The sequence below is a fragment of the Homarus americanus genome, unplaced genomic scaffold (genome assembly GCF_018991925.1).
Source record: "Homarus americanus isolate GMGI-L3 unplaced genomic scaffold, GMGI_Hamer_2.0 scaffold40248, whole genome shotgun sequence".
Classification (NCBI taxonomy): domain Eukaryota; kingdom Metazoa; phylum Arthropoda; class Malacostraca; order Decapoda; family Nephropidae; genus Homarus; species Homarus americanus.
Genome location: NW_024712526.1, coordinates 12,620,485 through 12,645,230, shown reverse-complemented (window position 1 = coordinate 12,645,230; position 24,746 = coordinate 12,620,485). Strand labels below are relative to the sequence as shown.

The 24,746-nt window shown below is 42.2% G+C and overlaps 1 protein-coding gene across 5 annotated transcripts in view; it reads right to left on the bottom strand.

Moving 5' to 3' along the window:
• The window catches only part of LOC121863309 (protein singed-like), a 59,991-nt gene extending 35,665 nt beyond the window's left edge, over nt 1-24,326 (bottom strand). Inside the window, exons 1-6 of one of the 5 annotated variants that reach the window (XM_042361940.1) lie at nt 24,156-24,326; nt 2,001-2,151; nt 1,716-1,816; nt 1,365-1,571; nt 937-1,191; nt 520-670 (exon numbers count right to left, since the gene is read on the bottom strand). In XM_042361940.1, the coding sequence (XP_042217874.1) occupies nt 520-670; nt 937-1,191; nt 1,365-1,571; nt 1,716-1,816; nt 2,001-2,151; nt 24,156-24,176 (886 nt within the window). In that variant the 5' untranslated portion in view covers nt 24,177-24,326. Of the gene's footprint in view, nt 1-519; nt 671-936; nt 1,192-1,364; nt 1,572-1,715; nt 1,817-2,000; nt 2,152-10,742; nt 10,868-19,725; nt 19,789-20,032; nt 20,185-24,155 lie in introns of those variants that run through there. The other 4 variants (XM_042361956.1, XM_042361963.1, XM_042361932.1 and 1 more) reach the window with 4 other exon arrangements.
• Between the last annotated feature and the right edge of the window lie 420 nt (nt 24,327-24,746).

The following is a 24,746-nucleotide window of genomic DNA, read 5'->3' as shown; positions in this document are numbered from 1 at the left end:
TCTTCCTCTGCCCCCTCTCTTCTCTCTTCCTCTGTCCCCCATCTCTCTCTCTCTCTCTTTTCTTCCTCTGCCCCTCTCTCTCTTCCTCTGCCTCTCTCTCTCTCTCTCTCTAATCTCTTCTCCCTCCGTCTCTCCCTCCGTCTCTCCCCCCTTGTACCGGCAACTTGTACTCACTATCCTACACTCTACTCGGGTAGTAACTAATTTATGCCATGACCCAACAACGTAGCATGACAAAAGCACATTATAAGACCCTCTGTACACCATCAATTAACCCAGTTATGAACCTTCTCCCGTCAGCCCCCACAGCAGCTCCCGGGGTTATAAATTTACTTACCCACTGAAGATGGTATCATTTATGGTCATGTTATGGTCTTAATGATTTCTTGAATAGTAATGGTTCAGTCAGACGAAGCTACAGAAAAACCAGTGATTCAGGAGCACAAAATCTCGTGTTGAAGATGAACCATTCATCACGTGACCATACATATCAGGAAGTGTGTGTTGTACAGCACTCACCTTGCTTGACGGAGACGTATCTGGCATTGAGGAGGGCACCGAAGGAGGCCTGGGGAAGAGAGTCTTCGAGGGCAAACAGCTCGTCTTTGGTGACTGTGTTGGAACGGGTCTTTAGTACAGCACGCGACCCGATGGGGCTCAGGTACTGACCCTGTAACAAGAGGTCACAAGAGTGCAGGACAACATTAGAAATAACATATTAGGATCAAGAAATACTCACCCAAAATGCTGGTGCTATTACAGGGGCAAACAACTGGCAGTAAAAGGCTACTGACAGCTTAACGCCACCAACACCAATGACTGCGTTGTCTTCGATAACAAACTAATAACCTGCTAGTGATAAAACTAGCAAAACGTTTACTTCTATACCTTTAGATGCATGATTGTAAGATTAGACTTGTTTTTGGCGGTACTGACCTGGTGGTCTCTAAGGGCGAGGGAGCCGTGGTGGTACTCGAGACAGAAGAGGCCCTCACGGGTACACTGAGGAACCAGCTTGCCGTCCATAGACAGATACTTGTTGTTAGTGGTGTGGATGGCGTACTTATGGTCACGGAACTCGAGAGTGAAGAGTGTGTCCTCGCCCCACGGCACGTTAGCGTCAACCTCAATCTCGGTCCCTTCCTCGTTCAGGTGAGCGTACCGCTTGCGGCCCAACGACCGCAAGTTTACCTGCAACGGCAACACCGTAGAATTATAACCGAACTCATGACAACCAGAACCAGAGGTATCCATACCATACATGGATATAACTGAAACACTTTGTGCTACTCTGAGCCAAGATTTTTTCATCTATTATTTACACTGACAAGATGCACAAGCCAAATGTGAAGGTTGGGGGTTACCTGTGGCCTAGCAGCGAGGTGGATGGTCCAGAGCTCTGCATCAGTAGGCACTTTGGCACTACAGATGAGCTTATCGCCCCCAGCACCCAGGTAGTAGCCGCGGGACACGTTACGTAGCGCCCACCGCCCGTGCTCATCCTCGGTCACAGCGACCTCGAACATGCACGACATGTCACGCTCCTCGTGCTCACACGTCACATTACCATACTGCAGGTGGTCAACATTATACATACAATATACATGGCTATATCATACAACAGCCATATTAACATACATAATATACACGACTATATTATACAACAGCACACTATACCCAAACATACAGACTTCTCAAATTAGGAACTTAATAACCTGGTCAACTGAGATGTATTTGTCGAGGTGAGACTTGAAGGCAATGAGGTCCTTCTCAGCAGGCTCCAAGGTCCACATCTGCTTCTTCTTGAGGGACACTCCTGAGACACAGTACAGATATGTAGGTCAAGTAGAACTCACAACCACAGTGATGACAGTACACATCACTACACTAAGGTCAACAGGTAAAACAAGGACTCGACTACCTGATAAGTTATCATTTACGGTCACTGTAAAATATGATATACTGTATACTATGAGAGAGAGAGAGAGAGAGAGACTAACCATTAGCGTTGATCTTGAAGCCAAAGGTCTCGGCGGTGAGGTACTTGGCCTTAGCGTTGATGAGGCCGATGGTCCAGCAGCCAGAGCCGCTACCTGCACCATTCACCTCCCCGCACCCGTTGTAGCCGTTCACGCCGTTCAGACGAGACATCTGCCAAGACCAAACAGTTAACGGTTAGCCCACCTCCCACACAACACTGCTAACTACAAATATATCTATCTATTTACCTGTATGATTTATGTAATAATTAAAGCTCCATCTATGATCTCTCTTTACCAACAAACTGATGATGATAAGCTGCCAATCATTTTGGTTTACACTTGTGACGTCATCCACTTGCCAGCCTCCTGTCTTGGTACGAGTCACCTGTTAACACTGCATTGTATACTCTCGCTGATCCAATAACAAACTCAGGCAGGACAGCAAGGGGTCGTAGATCACATGCGAGGTGGCCACACATCACCTTAACACGACGAAGGTGTCCACACATTACCTAACACGACATAAGTGTCCAGACATTGCCTTAACACGACATAGGTGCCTACACATCACAACAAATCTCAGTAGTCAACCTGGCCAACACAACACAGAAAAACACGCTTAAAAACTTCGTCTCTGGGTTGAATTTTATTCCCTACGAAGACGACATTAACTCCGCATCCAGTTCCCCTTTGAGTTTATAATCGAGTTTGAATCAGTTACTTCGTAGGGAATGGCGAGTGTTAAAAGCTTCTGTGGCCAATATTTTAATGCGCAAGTGTTTTAAAATGAGTTAAAATGGGTGCAAGTGTTTTTATGGGTGTTTTAAAATGGATTTAAGTGTTTTAAAATTATTAAGTGTTTTAATTGTCGTCAATCGTGGAAAATAATGACCCAAATCTCGCTATAAGTTTGTAAAATAAAATATATAATATCCTGCCCCTATTAGTGAGCGGTTTTTTTAAATAAATATCGGACAACCAAACAATAGTACTTTTATTTACATGATTCTATCCACCATGATGACAATCTGGCCCCAAACAACCAACACAATAAACATGAAGGCATGACTGACACTATGGTCAGGGTGTGGCCCAAGGCAACACGCGTAATCTGCAGTATACTATCGGTGTAGTGACCCCGTACGCGTCACACTGGTACCATGCAGCGCTGAGAACACAAGGTAGTGAATGACTAAACAGTAACGGCAACCCAGATGAAAAAAGAAGAGAAAGTGTTAGTATAGTCTCCAGTAATACAAGTGTATACACAATAAAAAAATACTTTTATAATAATAAGACAATATGACAACGGTCGAAGGATTTTGACAAACTTACAGAAACAAAAGTAGCATTGTTCATTTTGAGATTATTCGGAACTCTTCGTAAAGATACTTTTTGACCGTGTGTACGTGGTCATGTTGGTAAAAATATACTTTTACCACAAACACATCCGAATATTTACAGCCTTAAGCCTTGCACAGTCCCGACATAGAGGCGAAAGCTTGCACATTTTCACCCACACAACGACACATACGAGATTTTGTCATGACACGTCTGCCTACTTTTCATGTGAATCACTGACACCTAATTATATTCCCAACATTCTCCAACTATTTATCATAAACACAACGCTCTCAGTCACCAAGTTAGAATACCTTATTGATGAGCAAGAAAATGACAAGACGAAAAAGCTCATATAAACGATGACAACTTTCACAATTCTCCGGTGCGTATGGAGTGAGTCCGGTTTATTATAAGTGGGAGAATTTCACACAAAAATGTAGAGCGTTACTTCCCCGCTGGTGGTACAGTGAGAACGGTCAGTAAGAGCGAGCAGCAGCCACGAGCCACCGTAACTCTTGTACACCATCCCTACCAGCAACACCCGCGACTCGTGTATCAGCTACCCAACCCTAAAATGGTGAACTCCAACAACGAAGTTCTTTAAGCGAGCATCAAGGTTAGTACAACAATAACACTAATCCATCAAAAATTAAATATGGGGTAGAAAGTCTCCAGCAGTGAGGTCTGATCGGCTACAACTATACCACCTCAAGTCCTCCTACAACCAATCAATATTTTTACAATGTACAAATATCTACAACAGCTTGGATCTACACTAAAGATAACTCGACCTTTTCCAAACTACCGATGCTGCAGTTCACGCCAAATAACTGTTTACATTACAGAAAAAAATATAGGAAGATTCTAGCCTACTGCAGAGAATGACCTTGACCCTTGACTGTGCCCCGGAAAGCCAAACAATAAGTGGTCAGGGTGACGACGTCTGCCCTGACACACAGCCGGAGGCATAAATCCCTCAGTCACCAGTAGTCACGTACTGAGGTGGTACAGTAATACCTAGTATGTACAGTAACAACCCCTAGTAACAACGTACATGGTTACTTAATAAAGCAAGAGGTAAATGTTTACACAAGAACATAAGGAGTCTGCAATATGCCGGTTGGCCTGTGCATGGCAGCTCCTTACTTGAGTTGCAACCACTCCCTATCGTCCATGAATCTATCTAGCCTCCTTTTAAAACTTTCCAGCGTTCCAGCGCTTACTATAAAGTTGCTAAGCTTGTTCCACTCGTCTACCACCCTATTTGTGAACCAGTTTCTTCCTATCTCCCTCCTAAACCTAAGCTTATCCAACTTGAATCCGTTGCTACGAGTCCTATCCTGCTCGGATATTATAAGAACTTTATATCTCCTTTATCGATTCCTTTCACCCACTTAAATACTTCTATTATATCTCCCCGCACTCTTCGTCTTCCTAGGGAATGCAAGTTTAGTGTCTTTAATCTATCTTGATATTTAAGGTTTCTAAGTCCCGGAATCATTTTTGTCATTCTTCGCTGCACCGACTCCAGTGAATAGATATCCATTCTATAATAAGGGCACCAGAACTGAACAACATAATCGAGGTGCGGCCTGACTAGCGCAAGATATAATTGCAATAAGACCGCACTCTTATTACACTTCTAGACATAAAACCTAATACGGTTTGCCTTATTTCGAACATTAACGCACTGATTTCTAGGCCGAAGGTCCGGACTTACAAGTACCCCTAAGTCTCTTTCACAAGCCAACTTCTCTAGGTTTATGTTGTTAAGACTGTACACATTGACCGTATTTGTTCTTCCAATATTAAGTACGCTGCACTTGCTGGTGTTGAATTTCATTTGCCATTTTTCTGACAACTCCTGCAGTTTATTTAAATCCTCCTGTAGTGCATTTGCATCCTGCCCTGAATTAATCCGCCGCCCTGTTTTGGTGTCATCCGCAAACTTGATTATGTCACTGCTGATCGTTTATATAGATTATGAACAAGAGTGGGCCCAGTACTGACACCTGGGGAACCCCACTAGTTACACAGCCCCAATCAGATTTAAAACCAACTACGCTGACCCTCGGTGTTCTATCGGTGAGCCATGTTTTTATCCAATTTAAAGCTTTCCTTTCGATACCATGAGCCTAAACTTTTCTCAGAAGCCTCTGATGCTGTACTCTGTCAAATGTCAGTAAATCACACTACTAAAGCAGGTTTTACTATGCACTGTTTACAAAGGCCTCTAGATGCTAAAGAGTTCGCTCACTACACATTCTGTATTTACCTCGATTGAATTTAGCAATACTTTGGCTAAAATAGGACAGGCCGACACTTCATTATTCTCACGTGCTTTGGACGAGACTTAATTTTACCTCACCGCCCAACGAACATTGCCGATTATTTCTTTGGACTAAGTCGGCAAAAGCTTAGAGGTGAAGGACGTTCAGTTAGCACAAGGCTTCATGAAGGCAGATGGCACGAGCAATATTTTCTTCCTGGTTTAACAACTTCACTACCTTAACAAGAGAGGTGCACATAAAACTAGTTTCTAAGAAACAGCGAATCAGAGCCTCCCTTCACCACTATCTGGAGGCTGTAACACACTACTACCTGTTTGGTCTCCACTAGGGCTGACGGTCGCATTACTAGGCTTTATTCATGGTTAACTCTCAGGCGGGTTTCCGTGATTAGTTAAATGTTGCAGCACTTATTTTGATAAACCAAACTACTTAAGGACAGTATATTACTGTCTAACAACAAAAACATTTATAATGAAAACAACTTGTGTAGCGTTCACTGTACGTCACCCTACCCCCATGCCACGCCTTGAATAAATTTTTTTTAAATACCTAAACATTGACAATTGAATCCTAATGTCAGTTTCCGAGATTAAAAAGTATCTGAGATATCGACGGACAAGCAAGAAACACAAACGGAGTATGGAGTAACCACAAAGTACTGTACTGTTCCTCCTTTTAGAACACACCATCGGGGGACTAAAGGACAATCTCTTAATTACATCACCAAAGCCATGTCTACACTAACTGTAAATAAATACTTGACAACATCAATTAATCACTGCCAGTGTGTTTACTATTTATAAAATACTTGTATTAGTACTTGTGTACATTCACGTGTTATTAGTCAACGAGTTACTTGTTCGAATAAGACACATGGCGAAAAGAGGAAGCCTCTCCGCCTCCAAGACGTAAATAATCGCAGTGACATCATACAAAAATTATTCCTTGTGCAATTTTTTGGCCTTTTCATGAGTTTACAAAGGGAAAATCTTGTCTAACAAATCTGCTGACGTTTTGTAGGAACGTCTTCGAGGTAGTAGATAATGACGATAATTACGATGTTATTTACTTAGACTTCAGCAAAGCGTTTGACAGAGTACCAGATGAGAGGCTTCTGAGAAAAGTTAAGGCTCATGGTATCGAGGGGAAAGTTTTAAATTGGATAAACTCGTGGCTCACCGATTGAACACAGAGGGTCAGCGTAGATGGTGTTAAATCTGAGTGAGGCTGTGTAACCAGTGGGGTTCCCCAGGGGTCAGTACTGGGCCCACTCTTGTTCATAATCTATATAAACGATCAGCAGTGACATAATCAAGTTTGCGGATGACACCAAAACAGGGCGGCGGATTAATTCAGGGCAGGATGCAAATGCACTACAGGAGGATTTAAATAAACTGCAGGAGTGGTCAGAGAAATGGCAAATGAAATTCAACACCAGCAAGTGCAGCGTACTTAATATTGGTAGAACGAATACTGTTAACATACAGCCTTAACAACATCAACCTAGAAAGGTCGACTTGTGAAAGAGACTTAGGGGTACTTGTAAGCCCGGACCTACGGCCTAGAATACAGTGCGTTAATGTTCGAAATAAGGCAAACAGAGTATTAGGTTTTATATCTAGAAGTGTAAGTAATAAGAGTGCAGAGGTCTTATTGCAACTATACCTTGCGTTAGTCAGGCCGCACAGTGCCGGATTAACCATGAGGCAATTGAGGCACTGGCCTCAGGCCCCCCCGACTCTAAGGGGCCCCCCAAATCCAAACATTCTTGAAGTTGAAGCGTATAAAACATGAACTTCGTTCAACGATGTCCTAGCAACGTTTCAATTTTGTCTCTTATGAACATTAAATGTGTTATTTTGCAGAAGCTTAATATTGATGAAATCATAGATAAATTTGGGTATATTTTGTTCTCGTTATTTATATATACCTTGAGGGTAGGGGGCCCCAAGTTGATCTGTGCCTCAGGCCCCTATTAAGCTTAATCCGGCCCTGAGGCCGCACCTCCATTATGCGGTTCAGTTCTGGTGCCCTTATTATAGAATGGATATCAATTCACTGGAGTCGGTGCAGCGAAGAATGACGAAAATGATTCCAGGACTTAGAAACCTTCCATATCAAGATAGGTTAAAGAAACTAAATTTGCATTCTCTAGAGAGACGAAGAGTGCGATATGATAGAAGTATTTAAGTGGGTGAAAGGAATCAATAAAGGCGATATGGATAAAGTTCTTATAATATCCGAGCAGGATAGGACTCGTGGCAACGGATTTAAGTTGGATAAGTTTAGGTTTAGGAGGGAGATAGGAAGGAACTGGTTCACAAATAGGGTGGTGGACGAGTGGAACAAGCTTAGCAACTTTGTAGCAAGTGCTGGAACGCTGGAGAGTTTTTAAAGGAGGCTAGATAGATTCATGGATGATAAGAGTGGTAGTAACTCTCGACAGGAGCTGCCATGCACAGGCTAACCGGCCTATTGCAGACTCCTTATGTTCTATGGTGACGTGGCCTACAGTTGGTTGTTACGGAGCGCCTGAGCCTAAACTTGCCAAATTAGGTTGGGTTTGGTTGGGGCTTTTCTGCCTCCATTACTGGTTCAGTTCTTCCGGACTCCCTCGTCAAACGTGGTGTTGACAAGCTCCAGGAGCTTCAGAGATTTTCTAAGTTTAACGTTATTTTCTTAAGTTCACCCTGGCGGTTTATTTCACTGTCTCACCGGACTTAAAACTGACATTAATGTAAACAACCAGTAAATGTTTTGATAAAAAATAACAAGGAATATCAATCTTAGTACAGTATTTGGTAAATGTGTTGGGAAGGTCACGGATGAACGCATTCAACAACACGCATGCCGCCTTGAGCAAATCTCCTGCCTATTATACCTAGCTGTAACTTTGTACTTTTATGTTTATTATCTTTTTTTACCAAGTCGGGTAACTAAAATCAATGGCTAAAGTGAACATGTGCGAAGGAGGAAATCGTTCTCCAGTGGATATTTTGGTAATCGTTAACTTAAACTCTGCCACTTCATTTCTTAACCATCATAATCTTTCATAAGAACTTGCGATTACTTTGTCTTGAACAGAGAATAGAAATATTGTGGGGATATTTACTGGAAAAAGAGCTTTACAACCTTTTTATAAAATAAAAACAACCAAAACAAACCTCATCAATATTAGTTAGGTTAGATTAAATGTGCCTTCTGTTTTTATCCCCCGCTACTTTCTACTCCAAAATTGAAATTTTAGGCTTTAAAATAAATTAATAAAATTCACCATAAAATTTCGAAGCGTAAAGAGGCAGAACCATTTAACTCGGGTCCATACTTGTGACACAACCTAAAAAATAAACCCATTACCAACATGTCGGTTATAACCCTCTCCGACACTTGTTAAAGCAACTTTCCCATTCAAGATTTTCTTGACGTGTGGACGTGTTGCAAGCCATCATGAGCCTACATGATCCTGGCCGGGCGAAGGTGGTAACCATTTACGAATGCATGTGGCGTCCCCCTGCTGGACCACCACTCCGCGACGGGTCCGACTAATTACCCAAATGTAGCCGCAATGAAGTCAAATGATGGTCCTACAAGCGTAAATCGGACTGCCAATCACTTCTCGACTAGTATTTGGTGTCATGAAGTCCCCAAAAAATTGGTAAACTTAATTTAATCCGAGTTAATAGATCGAGTGCATGTACCTAACCTAACCCAACTCAGATTAAATTAAGTTTACCAATTTTTTGTGACTTTGACACCAAATAATAATCGAGAAGTGATTCACAGCCCGATTTACGTTGTAGGACCATCATTTGACTTCATTGCGGCTACATTTGGGTTCATTTGGGTAATTACTCGCTCCCTTGGTACAAGCACGCGATCAATTAACTCAGTTTAAATTAAGTTTTCCAATTTTTTTGGACTTTGTGACACCAAATACTAGTCGAGAAGTGGTTGGCAGTCCGATTTATTCATGTAGGACCATTATTTGACTTCATTGCGGCTACATTTGGGTAATTAGTCGGACGGCTCCGCGACCTTCTGACGGAAGCACGATGCTTATTACCTGCATGCTGGCCAGGTATTTCGTAAATAATACTTATGTTACTTTGAAGGAATGTCTTGCCATCCTTAGGCTTTAGTAAGCCCCTTTATATTTATCTGATTTTTATGTACTTGAGACTCCTGCCAGATGATTCTGGTAACACTGTACAGAGGTACTCAGTGACAGCACTAGGATCCCGTTTCCTACAACATGGAATGAACTATTGAAATGAACTGCATGCAGCAGAAGCAGACCAAATCTATTCTAAGTTTACACACACACACACACACACACTACAAATCATGACACAAGCCACTGTCTCTCTGAACTACTGTCAGTGCAAAGCTAGAAAGATCCTAACGCCAAGTCTAAGGACAAAACTAGAAGGACCATATCAGTTTTCCCTTCAGGGGATTCTCCATGTAAACATTTTCCTCTACAGAAAAGTCATAATAAGGCCAGAATAGTTACTGCCCTTCATTTACTATTACCCATGACTGTACTTGTAGTTAATGGATCTGATGAAACCGCGGAAAGCGGCAGTAGCTTCAGCACCTTCAGCGAATTGACAAAAATCATCACTGGACAAAATCTATTTAGTGATTCGTTACTATGAAAATGAGACATGCGTGTAGTTCACTCAAGCTTTTGTCAGTTCACCGAAGACGTGGATTCCACAAATTGGCCACTTGTTTCCAAAGTATATTCCGTCTTGGTTTCACATTTCCGACACAGGGTTCTTTAACGACTAGTACACCCGAGTGAAAAATGTTCTATAAAGAAAAGTCGTAAAACGATCTCCTGAAGATTCTCCACCCCAGCTTATTTCACCCAAAATTAACCACCCTAACGATATTTAGGAGATGAGGTTAGGTTACGTAAGGTTTGCGTGAGGCTGGTTAATCTTTAGGTAAAAAAAGCTGGGGTGTAGATCCTTCAGAGAACTTTGGAGCGCTGAACTAAGCATCAAAATCTTGATGGAATAACCACAGATCTCTGGTGGAATTATCCCATCATTCGAAAACAAATTTCTAGACACTGGAGCTACATTATAAGCACAATACTTAAAACCACAGCACAGACCGAAGCTTCCTCCATGGCTGAGAGACTGGCGTGAACTGAGTCAGCTGGGAGCGCCGGTTGTCTGTCTGCCAGCCAGCCGCTCACCACACAACTGCCACACAACCCACAAACAACCTCTTACATCGGTAAGAGGTTGTTAATTTCAGCCTTACTCCCTCACTGCTTTCAAACCTTGGCCTTGTGAGGATACCGGTACAATAACTGCCATGTAGTGACACTTATCCCCCCCCCACCATAAAAAACACAAGATTGCAGGTACAGTAACTCCCTTATGGTGGCGGTATCAGCGATTTTTTTGCCGTGATAATATATATATATATATATATATATATATATATATATATATATATATATATATATATATATATATATATATATTTAATTATAAAGATAATAAAGGAAAGATAATTAAGGCACCAATTAAAAGATACTGTCTCTATTTGAATGTTATTATTGTGCTGTACGGTAAACCCATACCATAACTTGTACTGATAGATCTGAGGACTTTAATGACCGCCACAACTATCGCCGTAGTGATAAAATACTTTACGTTAAATTCAGTTACATTCCCATTATTTTATGTTTATGAGTGCAGGAATATTCCAGGCGGAGAAGGACGGACGGACGGACGGACGAAAGGGAGTGGTGACGGAGAGGGGGCCTCTGCGATAACACCCACTACTCCCCCCCCCATCCTCTGGCTGCACCTGTGACGAGGGGATAAGAACCTAATCAAAATATTATCAGATTCAAGCATCCGGAGCCAGAGTTTTACGTCAACACACACGAACACTAAGAGATATCAACACCCGCAACCTCGTCCATGTCTCCACTAGTCGACTCTAGATGACTTATTAGAGAAATCATAAAATAGTTAAAAATTTAAAATAAAAAATCGATCCACATTGTTGTCTTGGGGGCCATGGCAGAGCGTCTCTGTACCGAGTCTCACTTGAATAATTTAGTTGAAGCACAGCATTAATGAAGCAAAGAAACGGCACATTTCTGGTTACTTTTGACCTCCGATTGTGACCTATATTGATATTGAAACAGTTTATTTAGACAGAAAAATACAGATACAGAGTGGATAACAATAATAATATTGAAATGGCTGAGCCAGTTGAGCCTGAGCTTACTTAGTGGCACCTGATATATACTGTACATTTATCTCAAGGAAGTATAATGTAACAATTACTATAACCTGGAATAATGCACGTAACATGGTGGTAATAAGAACATATCAGAATGTTACCACGGTTATCACTTCGATGTCTATTTTATTTTACTTTTACATTTATATTATAAGTATATACATGTTACAGTAGAATTGATATACATTAATATAAGGGAGGGAAGCAATACAACATGGTGACCTTCCGTCCCTCAAAGTGACCTCCGACCTCTCACAATGACCTCTGACCTCTCGTGGTGACTTACGACCTAATATTATCTCATATTGCCACCACAACTGTCTCCGGGTACTACTATGCACAAAAACCACAACTATCCTCTCTTGCCACCATCACCACTAGCACCTGGTACCACCATCATAACGGTTGTCGTCGCCTTACACCGAAAGTGGCCCTTCCGGACTCGCTGATAGTGCCAGCCCGGCCACACCTGATGACGTGAGTCGTTCTGGTGTCCACTGTCCACCATAAGGTAATACAGCCCCCCTACACTCTACCCTATACTGTAGGAACACGTCCAGTTTACGAATTAACTTCTTCACACCAAGACTTAATTTTTTTGGTGTTCTGTACGAGTGCAACACAGGGCCCCGGTTCATACCACTACGTATATTAGATGTTCTCTATCGTAAAATGTAGACGAGGACTCGGGCTTATACATAAGGAAAAATCAACATACTAAGAGTAGCATGCGTGAGGTGACAACACGAGCAGCGGTAACTGGTGTCAAGAGCAAGAACAACGGTGGTGGTAGTCAAACCAGGTGGTGTTGGTCACTACCTTCCAATGAATCTAACTGCTCCCACTCTTTATACACACACACTCCCTGTCTGCCCCCGTAATCCACATACTCCTCCCACACACACTCTTTTAATCACTGAATGCAAGAGTCAATTTATACATCACGAGTCAATGTATGGAGAAGGAAGGTGTTGGGCGCCGCGCCGTAGACCATGAAGATGCACCTGGTAATATTTATACGATACGGTACCACCATGGAGACGTTCTCTACACTACTGCTGCTCCTACAACCAAGGAGTAGCCCCCACACTAATGATGGGTGGGAGGAGAGTGTGTGTAGAGGAGGGATGGAGGAAGTGAGTGCGGGAAGGTAGTGGTGGAGGTGGTGGGGGGAGAGTGAAGGACGAGGCTGGAGTATCAGCTGGCCATATGTGTCATGCCACGCCCGAGACAGATGACGTGGAAAGTTAGAGCGACGACAGAGGCGATGGGAGTCCAGTGTCCGTCTCCTGCCGCCCTACTTCCTTCTGCACACACACCAAGGACACAGCTGTCTTCCTCCCTCTCCACACTCACACGTGCTATCACCCACCCAGCAGCTGCTTTTATGACTCTCCCGCTGTACCCCACCACACTGTTGCATCACCACCACACCGTTACGGAGCTCAGCATCCTCCTGAGACATTCCTCTTTCTTCTTCCGTGAACGAGAGAAGAAAATATTGCTAATTCACTGGTGATGCTCTATGTTCCCACAGCAGACGCTCACTATGGCTTTACCACACTCACACTCAGCTGCACCGGGATTGCCTCTCAGTGCTTCCTTACACGTATACTGCAGTTTACTTCTTTTGGGCGGGACACTTACATCTTAATAACGAAATGGTATATGACAGATGAGCAGCGGAGAAATCAAGACGATATTCATTAATATGCTGAGGCTGGACTTTAATAAGAATTGGTTCACAGGATAGTGCATAGTAAATAAGTTTAGTACAGTATGTGGACTATATGACGTAAGTCGTAAACTAACAAATATAATTAAAATAAAACTGGTCAAACTAACTCGAGAAGACTGCGGGTGTGCTGCAAGCATAAAAGTTAAGAACTGGCAGCCTTAAAAAGATAAATGTGTTGACAGAAAACGAGCGCCCCGTCATGCACGCCCACGTTTAAAAAACCGTAATCCGCACGAACCTTATCTCGTCACGATCGGAACTGAACACCTTTCAACTAATGAGAAGCCAACATTAACGAGTAAACTGACAAAACTTATAACCACTGAGGACTTGTAGAACTTGATATGAGCATACTATTAACTAAGGTGGGGGGAGGGGGTGTCTGGGTATTAGTTTTCGAGATAGTCGACGGAATCCGAAAGTGTATCGTTCTCCGACACACAGCATCCCCTTACTATGTAACAACAAGAAAGATAAATATTGTAACTTGTAATACAGAAAAAATCAATACACCTGCACTTGACGTCCACCGCTACTGCCAGCCACATCACCGTCCTTACACAACCTTCTTTCAACCAAAGTTAGGGCAAACAAAATCACGATACCAAATTGGTGGCACAGAGCGACGACCATACTGCCAGGCACATCGTCTGAAAACTGACGAACGAGTAGCATAAAATTCCGAGGAAAACTGATGGACAAGTTGATTTTACAGTTATTCACACATACACAGGCTGGCCGCTATAGTCTCCCACCCACCAGGACTAGGGAGGGGGTGGAGGTATGAGAACCAGACTGACCACACACACACACACTGGACAGCGACCGACCGACCGACCGACCGTGTTAGAGTGACCTTGAACGTCTCTGTACCATTAGAGAAATTTGCGGTAGTAGCCAGCGTCAAATAATGCATGAGCTAGAGCGTGTTTTCTCTTGCTGAGGTTGCATATTTTCGTTGTTGGTACACGACACACTGGCACAGATTAATACCTTAACCTTATTCTCACCGTGGACTGACTGCCATATAGTTCTCCATTATGTTCAGACAATAAAGTGGTTAAGTAAAAAATATTGTCTAACTGCCAATGTTTTCGTTGTCAAGGCAGTAAAGACCAACGCCGAGTTTATCGTACAGAGATAATTATATACAAATATATAAATTCAGTCATATCCTGATGCAAGTTTTAAGTTGAAGCCAGTAAACGAGAGGAAGAACTCGGGACAAAGATAGGAAGTCACCACCCACCAGAGGAAGAAAAATATATCAGGAGAGAGGAACATTAGGCAGATGAATCTGCCAAAATTATCTTGCAATTCATTATTAGCAACTGAAAAGTGATCTACACATGAAACTTCAACACTTTAGTACGTTAAATAGTGTTGCCCTGTTGTTATTGTACCTCACGATGTAACATTACTAACAATGACACTAATAACATCTAATAAACGACTGAGAGAAAGATACAGACAGACAGACCATCAGTACCATGCGCCACACACGAGAGGAACCAGCACAACGCAGCCCACCCTCCTCCACACTAGTCACTAGCTTGTGTACGTGGGTCAGATCTAACTTGTTATATGTTAATGGACGGTATATGGAACGAACCGCTAATGATTTACGCTATATCAAGACAACAAATACGAATCAAGATCATTTCGCTCATGTTTTGTTGTGTTCACATATTTATGAGGAGAAGTACCAAGGATATAAATCTATTATGCCCAGCAAGATACAGAAAGACTAAACAGATACCACTGTATAAACAACACGGCAGCTACCCACTATATAAACAAAGTCAATAATTAATCTTTCCAGTTTAAAAGCGTACATTATTCTGAAGGAAGATTATTCACATTAGCCCGAGTCCTGATTTGAATATTTAGACTTAAGACTTTTTGCTGTTATGGAGAAGTTGCCGATGATGAATTACTATTTACCCCAAAGTTATGAGCAGTTTATACATGAATTCTGACATTCCTTCATGAAATAATTTAAAGGCTAGTGGTACAACCTCTCCAACGTGGCATTATTATTTATTTTTCGTAGTTGAATCGTTTTATGGTTGCATGACTTTAATTATTTTCCTTCCGGGAAATATCTTCATCTTTCTTAACCAACGTTTAAGAGTAGATAAGATGGTGATTACAGCGGGAAGTAAAACATATGAACTACGTGAAGATTAGGCACCCCAGCTTGGCTCACCTAACGTCACTTGGAGACTTAGGTTGTGTTAGGATTGGTTGCGGTGAGGTTGGATTTGGGTACATTAGCGTTCAGGGTGTTAAATCATCAGTTGTAATAAGCTGGGTTGCCTAAGCTTCACGTGATTCAAAATATTGTTACATGAAAACAAACACGCAAAGTCCAGCACACACTGTAGGTACCGTACTTAGTCATAAAAAAATTTAAATATCGAATAAGTTTGATAGATTCGCCCATGAGGTATGAAGGCTTATGTGTAACTACCAGCACAAGACATCCTCATTACTAGACCCCCCTCCCCTTATGTATGTCTTTTCATGTGTAATTGTTGGTGACAAGTGTAATTACTGTCCTAGTATACGCGTTTTAAGGTCTGTTGAAGCGTACAAATAAGTTAAAAACACAGAATATGCAAAAATATGTCATTCACATACCACGCGAGACCTGCAATCTGCGCCCATGTCAACACGCTCTCTCCTTTATATATCTCAAGTGACACATACAACAAGTGAGAGCGTTTACAACATATGTAGACTACTGCACTGTTTATACACCTCACTACCTGAGTAACCCGGTAGTCTTGGCTGGTGAGAGAGCAGGAACCATATGATCTCCAGATAAACATGAAGGGGAGGTATAGTCGCCTTACTGCGCTCTATAACATAAAACTTGAGACTAATGTACCGTGAGGTGTGAGCTGGAAGGTAGAGGCTGGTTCGCTCCCTCAGATCACTCCATCAACCAGGTGAAAGCGACAACACGTGATACTTTTCCCGGGTGATTAAGTCGTGTGTTGTTTATTGTATGGTTAATTAACATACGAGTCCTTCAGGCACGCTGGAGAAACTCACATTACGAGTCACTGTTTTGTGATCATCCAACACCTGGTTTACAACTTTAACGCGCGCGCGCGCACGCGCGCGTGCGTGCGTGTGCGTGCGTGTGTGTGTGTGTGTGTGTGTGTGTGTGTGTGCGTGCGTGACGGGATGGTCACTAGGTGTCGCTAACTGTGGTGGTTCACAACATTCCTGTGATCATGGTTGAATGTGTACAACGGCACTTCAACTATATTTCCCCCCAAATATATCAGTGACCTAATTTTCAGGAATGTGACACAAACCATAAAGTATGTTGACTGTAGCAGGTATATATCCCATAAAGTAGGTGACAGACCTTTTTAATGTAGTTACAATATGTCATTCTGTGAACTCTGATGACTCCTCCCTCAATTTGATAACAATGACCTTTTTTTTCCAAACGATAACTTTGTCAATAGAGTGATCCTCCACACATACGTACAGGCTCGTGATGGGCAGTACTATTACCTATATTTACCAAAAAGCTCAAAAAATAACTATTATATACTGTATATGTGATAACGTATACAGTACACTTTATGCATCGCTCTTCCAGGACTGAGGCAAAGAAGGAATTGGAAAAGCATCCTTGCAGTAATGTGTGGTTTGGACCCATCAAGACTCGAGAATGGTACAGAATTACTCCTAACATTAGGCTGAGCTAGATAATACCCATATTCCCTACTTCATAAAAATCGCGACCTTCACTCTTCTAGTGTCCAAACGAGTGAGAGTATATAATTACTTACTTAGGAAGCCTACTCTGACTTCTCGGTTGATTAATGCAATTTTTGTTAGTCATTAATTTGATTTTAACTCAAATAGAGGGAGCACTTCCTAAACACGCCTCTTTAACACGTGGTTTTACTACCTGGGTGAGTCTATGTGTTTCGTGTCATCAACACAACCCACAAACACCAGACGGTACCTGACTTTCCCGTCAACACTTACCAGGAGTTTAAACTGCTCCGCCAGCACTAACTGTACAGTGGCATTTAAACTTTCTGCAACTCACATGTGGGATTTAAACTATTCTGCCAGCACTTTAAAGTGGCGTTTAAATTTCGAACACCATTTAAATGTGGTTTAAACTTTTATGGCAACACTTAAAATAGCGTTTAAATTCTATAAGTTCAAAACTATGCAGTATCTATTCTACCTTACCTCTCAATTCTTTGTTTATTTATATTATTAAAGTTGGCTGATGGGGGTCACTGGGTACACAACAGGATCACCACACTGACCCCTTACAGTATGTCACCACACCTACAGTACCACTGTCTTACTTCTCTACTCTAGTGCTCAAGAAACTCGGTAGTTCCGAGATAGTCACATTTAACACCACCCTGAGCGTAAGATTCTTTGGCGGGACCAATATTCAACACCCATGCGCGAGTCTCCTGAGATGAGAAAAATGAACTAAGCCAAAGTTTTAAGGATATACTTCTTTGGTATGCACGCACTTTGAATTCTCACATAGACTTTTATCTCTTCATTTTGGAAATAAGATTAAAATCAACATCTAAAGCAGGTCATTTAGTGTTAAAACATGTTCTTTCTCTTTACATAACGAATAAATAATGGTATCAAACCTCAGATAGGAAACATAAAAATGTACAGTTAAAAACATTAATACTGAGCTCTAATAAGCCTCTTCCTGTTGGATTAGTTCGTTTTCGTATTTCAGGAGGACCGAAGACTAGCTGTTGTCCAGCCAGGAAGTCGACAGACACGTCACAATGTAAGCCAAACAATGGGACCCACAATGACGTAACCTTAATTGTGGGGAGGCAACTGAATCTCACATTCATATTATAATGTGTATTGACAACATTGCTTCCAACAACTGTTTTATACCATGATTCTAATGATTTTTTTTGGGGGAATCTGGATACTATGGGTGATGCAGACAGCTACGGACTCAAGCAACTCGCAGCGACTACCTCGATTCCTCCTCACACTCTTACCTCAACGCTAGCCCCTAACACTCTTACCCTCACACTTTCACCCTCAGTCTCACCCTCTCACAGTCACCTTTACAGTCTCACCCTCTCACAGTCACCTTTACAGTCTCACGCTCACACAGTCACCTTTACAATCTCACGCTCACACAGTCCCCCTCACACTGTCCCTTTCATCCTCACATTCACTTTAACACACACTCACGACCAGAGACAAAATCGATTACTGCTCTGCACTAGACTTAATATAGTGACATAGTTGAGCTAACCGTGTATACAATTCCTCAACACGACTCTAATATATCAAGCTAATTTCTCATTAACTATGTATATAATAATTCACTTCACTAATATGACAGCAGTACACATGGAGGTACAACAATGTCAAATGCAGACACGAACATTCCAAAATAAAAACAAGAGAGCATCGCTATGGAGGACTGTCCAGACTCGGGTTTAATGTCGTGTTTCTCAAGTTTATAGCGAGATATTTATTTATCTATTTCGTAGACCTTTTTCGCAGTTAATGTCACCACCCTTAACCTCACATACGAACCCACTAGTATATAACTTGTAACGGCTTTCTCGGGCTATTCTTTGTCAAATCGCCTTTTATGTTTACCTCTGTGTGTACTGTATGCCTGGAGTTCCTAAACTATTTACTTTACAAGCCGTAGCTACAATGTTTATGTACATACTGAACTAAAGTGAACTTGTGCGACATTACTGTATCTGTTCTATGATTACCCGTAGCAGAAGTCGTGTTCATGATACCAGTGTAATTTGTGGAAACTTTAATATATTAAGATCATTTTAGCAGTAAGATGTCTGAATACCTGGGTAAGAAACATGTAATAGTTAAATATGTCAACTAGAGAAAACTTAGAAGACGATAACTTTATTCTTTGATGACAAAAGCTGCGTAATTCTCTGGTGTTGGCATAGGCTGTGGCGAGGTATACAAAAAATATAGTAATACACGTATTAGCCTGAGCTTGTTGACACTTGGTGATACACGAGTTTTGTCAAACCATAACTCTCTAAATAAATCTTTACTATTAATTCACCTTATTTACACACCCGATGTTTTTGCTCTTGTCAACTATAACAAACATTTCCATTAATTTTTTCGCGGCATTTTCCAAGTTTATTGCCAATTCAAATACTTTTAACGTGTATTTTTCTGTCACAGATATATGGAGATAATCGTAATACCTATAAGAACATTATTATTTATTTTTACTTCTTGTTCACATTTCAACATAAATACAGAACACCACGACCACTTCATTCACAACCGGAGTAACATTAAATAAAACCTATGTCTAACAATCAGTGGAAGGCGCAGCTGGGGAAAAAAGCGAACACTACTGCCACCTCAAGCACTGTTGGAAGGGAGGCACTGGCACGCCCGTGGAGCACAATGTGACGACACTACTCCTTCAACTGTTAGAGAGCGACTGGGGGGAACAGGGAAGGGATGATGACGTGGACCGTCGGGCTCACCACCACTATAGCAACCTCGTCTTACCCCAACCCTGGCGGTGAACCTCACAACCTGTCCCTCCCAACCTTCATACCTCCGCCTGTGTGTGTGTGTGTGTGGGGGGGTAACCAAATTATCTTTAATTCACCTCACTGATTCAAATTCATGGCAACACTGTCAGGTTTTGGTGGTGTTGCCATAGGAGGGAGGGTGGCGGGTGAGCTCCGTCACCAGGCTTCCCAAGGCAATATAAAATCCTAGAACCTCCCCCACCTCCATCAATCAATAAAATAACCCGCGGTGCATCATCTGAATCACCATAGAGATCCTCTACTAGCTAAGTTTGGTCTGGTAAGGACAGAGGAGCCACGGGGGAGTGTGGACGCCGGGACCGTGATGAGAACTACTGTATATCTAGATTCGTCAGTCTTTATAAACACAAGAAATTACGTGACCAAGCATACACGAACAATTAAACAGTATGGATAATAACAAACACTGACACATACGATAATACAGCTATGACCAAATCCTGCTAACGCTTACAAAATAATGACGTCACAGCGGCAGGGATAGGTCTCCACACTGCTATACATGTGAACGAGAATTCTCAATATTTTAAGCATTATTTTCTCCCTACCTGGCGTATGAGGTTATCTGAGGGACTTAACCCAACATACAAAACGGTTAGGTTAGGCTAGGTTAGGTTAGGTTAGGTTAGGTTAGGTTAGGTTAGGTTAGGCTAGGTTCTTTCATCCCCAGGTAGGAGGGAAGTAAGATTTATTGGAGAAGTCTTGCTTTAATTACACGGCCGAATATGGCCAGGTAAAAATCAACAAAACAACAAGTAGAACAACATTGACAGGTAAAGACAAACAACATCAGCAGCAACAACATGGACAGGTAAAGAACAGGGAGATGAAACATACTTAACTTAACCAGTTATTCTGACCGCTTTACCTGTGTGTGAGTTGGAATAAGCAGAGGGTAACCGCATTTAACATTTAACATTAACCTAACCTACTGTAGAGAGAGAGAGAGAGAGAGAGAGAGATCATTCTACATCAACATCACAACCACCATCATTCTACAACATCCTCACAACCACCATCATTCTACTGCAATCGTCCATTCACATCAACTCAGCATGAAACTTAATACAAAGAATTGAACACGTTAAAGAGAAAGTTCCTCAACTGTGTTTAATGTTTAATTTAAGAGAGAGAGAGAGAGAGAGAGAGAGAGAGAGAGATGAGCACCACTGGTTTATAACCCGTAATTACCCAGCCAGCAGACACCCTGCTACACAGCCCACGACTTGACACAATTAATGTTAGTTTCTCTTAGCGTTGTGGACCCCCCAACACACATACACAGTCAAATATAATAATTCTGTTATTATATTTCATCAATCCTCAATTTCTGCCCATAATTCCTATCAATAATTCTTCAGTCAATAATTCCTCAATTATTTATCTCAAGGTAACATAATATAACTCTATACATTATTATTTCCCTAAAGTCTCCAGGTACCAGCGTGGTCTTTAATGGTGTATACTAGGGCGCCAAGTATACTGAAGATGTCCAGTGCTGTGTGTGTGTGTGTGTGTGTGTGCCGCTTATCACGGCTGAGTTCACCTGAGAAATACTCACGCCCATCCTCCCTTCCTCACTCCTCCACGCCCACCCTCCCCCAGCGCCCTCCCTCCTTCCATCGATATTGTACACTCCCTGCCACTCCTGCCAGCTGATTTTACGGTTGAGCACAGATGGCTACCTGTATAAATCAACCAAGACCACCACCACCTGCCACCATATCAATCTCACAGCCACCATCTTAACTACTACTATAATACACGGAACAAAAGACCACACACACACACAAGAGACAAAATCTAGGGTCAGCAGGTCAACATCTAACACTTATAACCGATATAATAACTAACATTCACTTACTTTGCTACAACGTGGTTTGGTAAAGACTGGTGTTACGTCATCATTCTGACAAGTAACATTAACAGCGAACTTATGATAAGAAGAAACACCTACTGTAACATTACCCGAAATTTAACCAGGGTTTACTGATATCAAAAGATTATTAAGTCTGGAAAATACAGTAATACAAAATAAAAAAATCTTAGGCGGGTTTTTTCTCTATTAAGTAAACCCGTAATATTACCCAATAATATTAACTCGGGTTTAGGTTCAAAAGACAGGTTGTATAGTTTTTTTTTGGGGGTTATCAACAAATCACTGGTCTCCGCTGTAAATGTTACCTACTTGACAACACGTAAAAACTCCACTGAACCAAAAAGTCAACAATACCTCTCTCTCTTTTTTTGTCCTCGTAAACAGACAAATGTAGAAAAAACACAATTTATATATGACTTGAGTTCACTAGGTACCCGGTAACACTACACTCAGGTGACCAACCAACAATTATACTATGGTTAGCTCAGGACGACTTAACCTAACCTCTATAGGATACAGTGTTGCTCGCACCTGCTGTGTTGTGACCACCAGTACACTGTGGTGCAGTGTGTTGTGACCGCCAGTACACTGTGACTCATGGTGTATTGTGACCACCAGTACACTGTGACGCAGTGTGTTGTGATCACCAGTACACTGTGACGCAGTGTGTTGTGATCACCAGTATACTGTGACGTAGGTGCAATGTGCTGTGACTACCAGTACACTGTGACGCAGTGTGTTGTAACCACCAGTACACTGTAACGCATGGTGTATTGTGAGGTTAGTGTTCCCTCACAAACTAGAACGAGTCACTGACATTTACAGCGAGAAAGTAGATACAAGTGACGCCCAGAAGAGGAGGCGTGGGGAGGGGGGGGGGTGCGAGAAGGGGAGGAGGTGTGGGGGGCAGTAAGACAGGAAGAGAAGTGAAGGAGGCATGATAGGTGAGGTGCCTCAAGAGGAGAAGTAGTAGTAGTACATATGGCGTCCTGCGATTCAGCATAGTATACAGTAGTGAGACACACACACACACACACACACACACACACACACACACACACCTTCTCCTCTCAAGAACCAGTTGTAATAATGACAGAAAACTTCAACATCATCAAGTTAATAGTAAAATCATCTTGGTTCCAAAGGGCGAACGTCCTCGATAAACTGGACTGACCACATATCGAGTGTCTCAACACCACCACTTTATGTCAAAGAATTATGTCTACAAATATTAAACCCACTGACACATGTATGGTTACCAGTGTGGGGAATATACCGTTATGTTGGTGTAGCTGATGAACTGACAACATAGAAATAATTAACGTTTTTTACCTATACTTTCTTAAGACAACTTTACCTGGAAACAATACGTCTTGTTAGTCACCTGTTGCCATAGGCGGTGGGTGACATAACTGTCATAACCTGAGGTACCTTTGCATGTTCGTATGTTTATATACGTATGTAGATATAGTTTACACAACACTGATCCAATTCGTACCACCACCCGTTTCAGTTATGCCATTGATTTAATATATAACATTAAGCTACCCATAAAATCTTCACTTATTTCAGTAATACGCCACGACAAATAGAACCATTTATATTATATCTGAACCTGAGTGATGTGATGTGGTGTGTGTGTGCGTGTGCGTGTGTGTGTGTGTGTGATAACGGGAGGTGGTCATCAGCACAGTGTTTCACGGCCAGGCCCAGGATCACTCCCATCACCACCGTTGAACTTCCCACCAAAATATCTCGCCCAAGAGACGTGTTTTTCAGTCAATCTCTGTCACTTTAGACGTGTACAGTGGTAGTCATAGACCTTAACAAAGTTTAATTCTTCGTTACAATACGAGGATGAGAGATGAAGCACACAATTCACTGTATTAGTCAAAGCCTCGCAGTATGACGCCCGCAATCTTAACAAGTAGTTCTGAAGCACACTTAACACATTGTTCTTTATGAGCTGCTTTCGAAAAAACTGACCACAATCGTCTAAGTAAACGAAGAAAATATATAATAGCGGAGGAGGTACTGTACCATGGAATAGTATTCCCTCATGGTGTGAAGTGTAGGAGGTTGGCACTTGTGAGTGAAGACGGTGAGAGAGGCGGGTGGTTGCCGGGGTAAGTATCGAAACACAAGGTTCACCAAATACCAAGGGCTTGTTGCTGTCGCTCTCGCTCCTGCAAGAGAACTGACAACTAAGTCGGTTGCACGCCACTCCTAGACTCACACTAGAGATGCCAGCCTTTCGAAGATAACCCAAATCCCGAGACGACGACTGGCGAAAGCCAATCGGAATGGGATGTTCCAAATTCCCGTGTTATAAGTGGTAAACGGACCAGCGTGAAGGGTTGCCATTGGCTGACAGTGAGAACAGCAGACCGTCAGATGTGTGAGCGCGTGAAAGTAGGTAACTGTGTGAGACGGCAGATGGCGCTCCGGATATGACTGCCATGGAGTGTGGGGGCAGCCGGACACTGAGTGGGTGTGTGGCTACTGCCGACCCTCCCTGTTCTCAACTCCGGACCAACACCCATAACCATCTCCACTTCCACTACTAACCACTTAACTCAATAATGTGTAGCTGAGAGAACACAAGACCCGTCCTCACCACTTCCCCGTCCT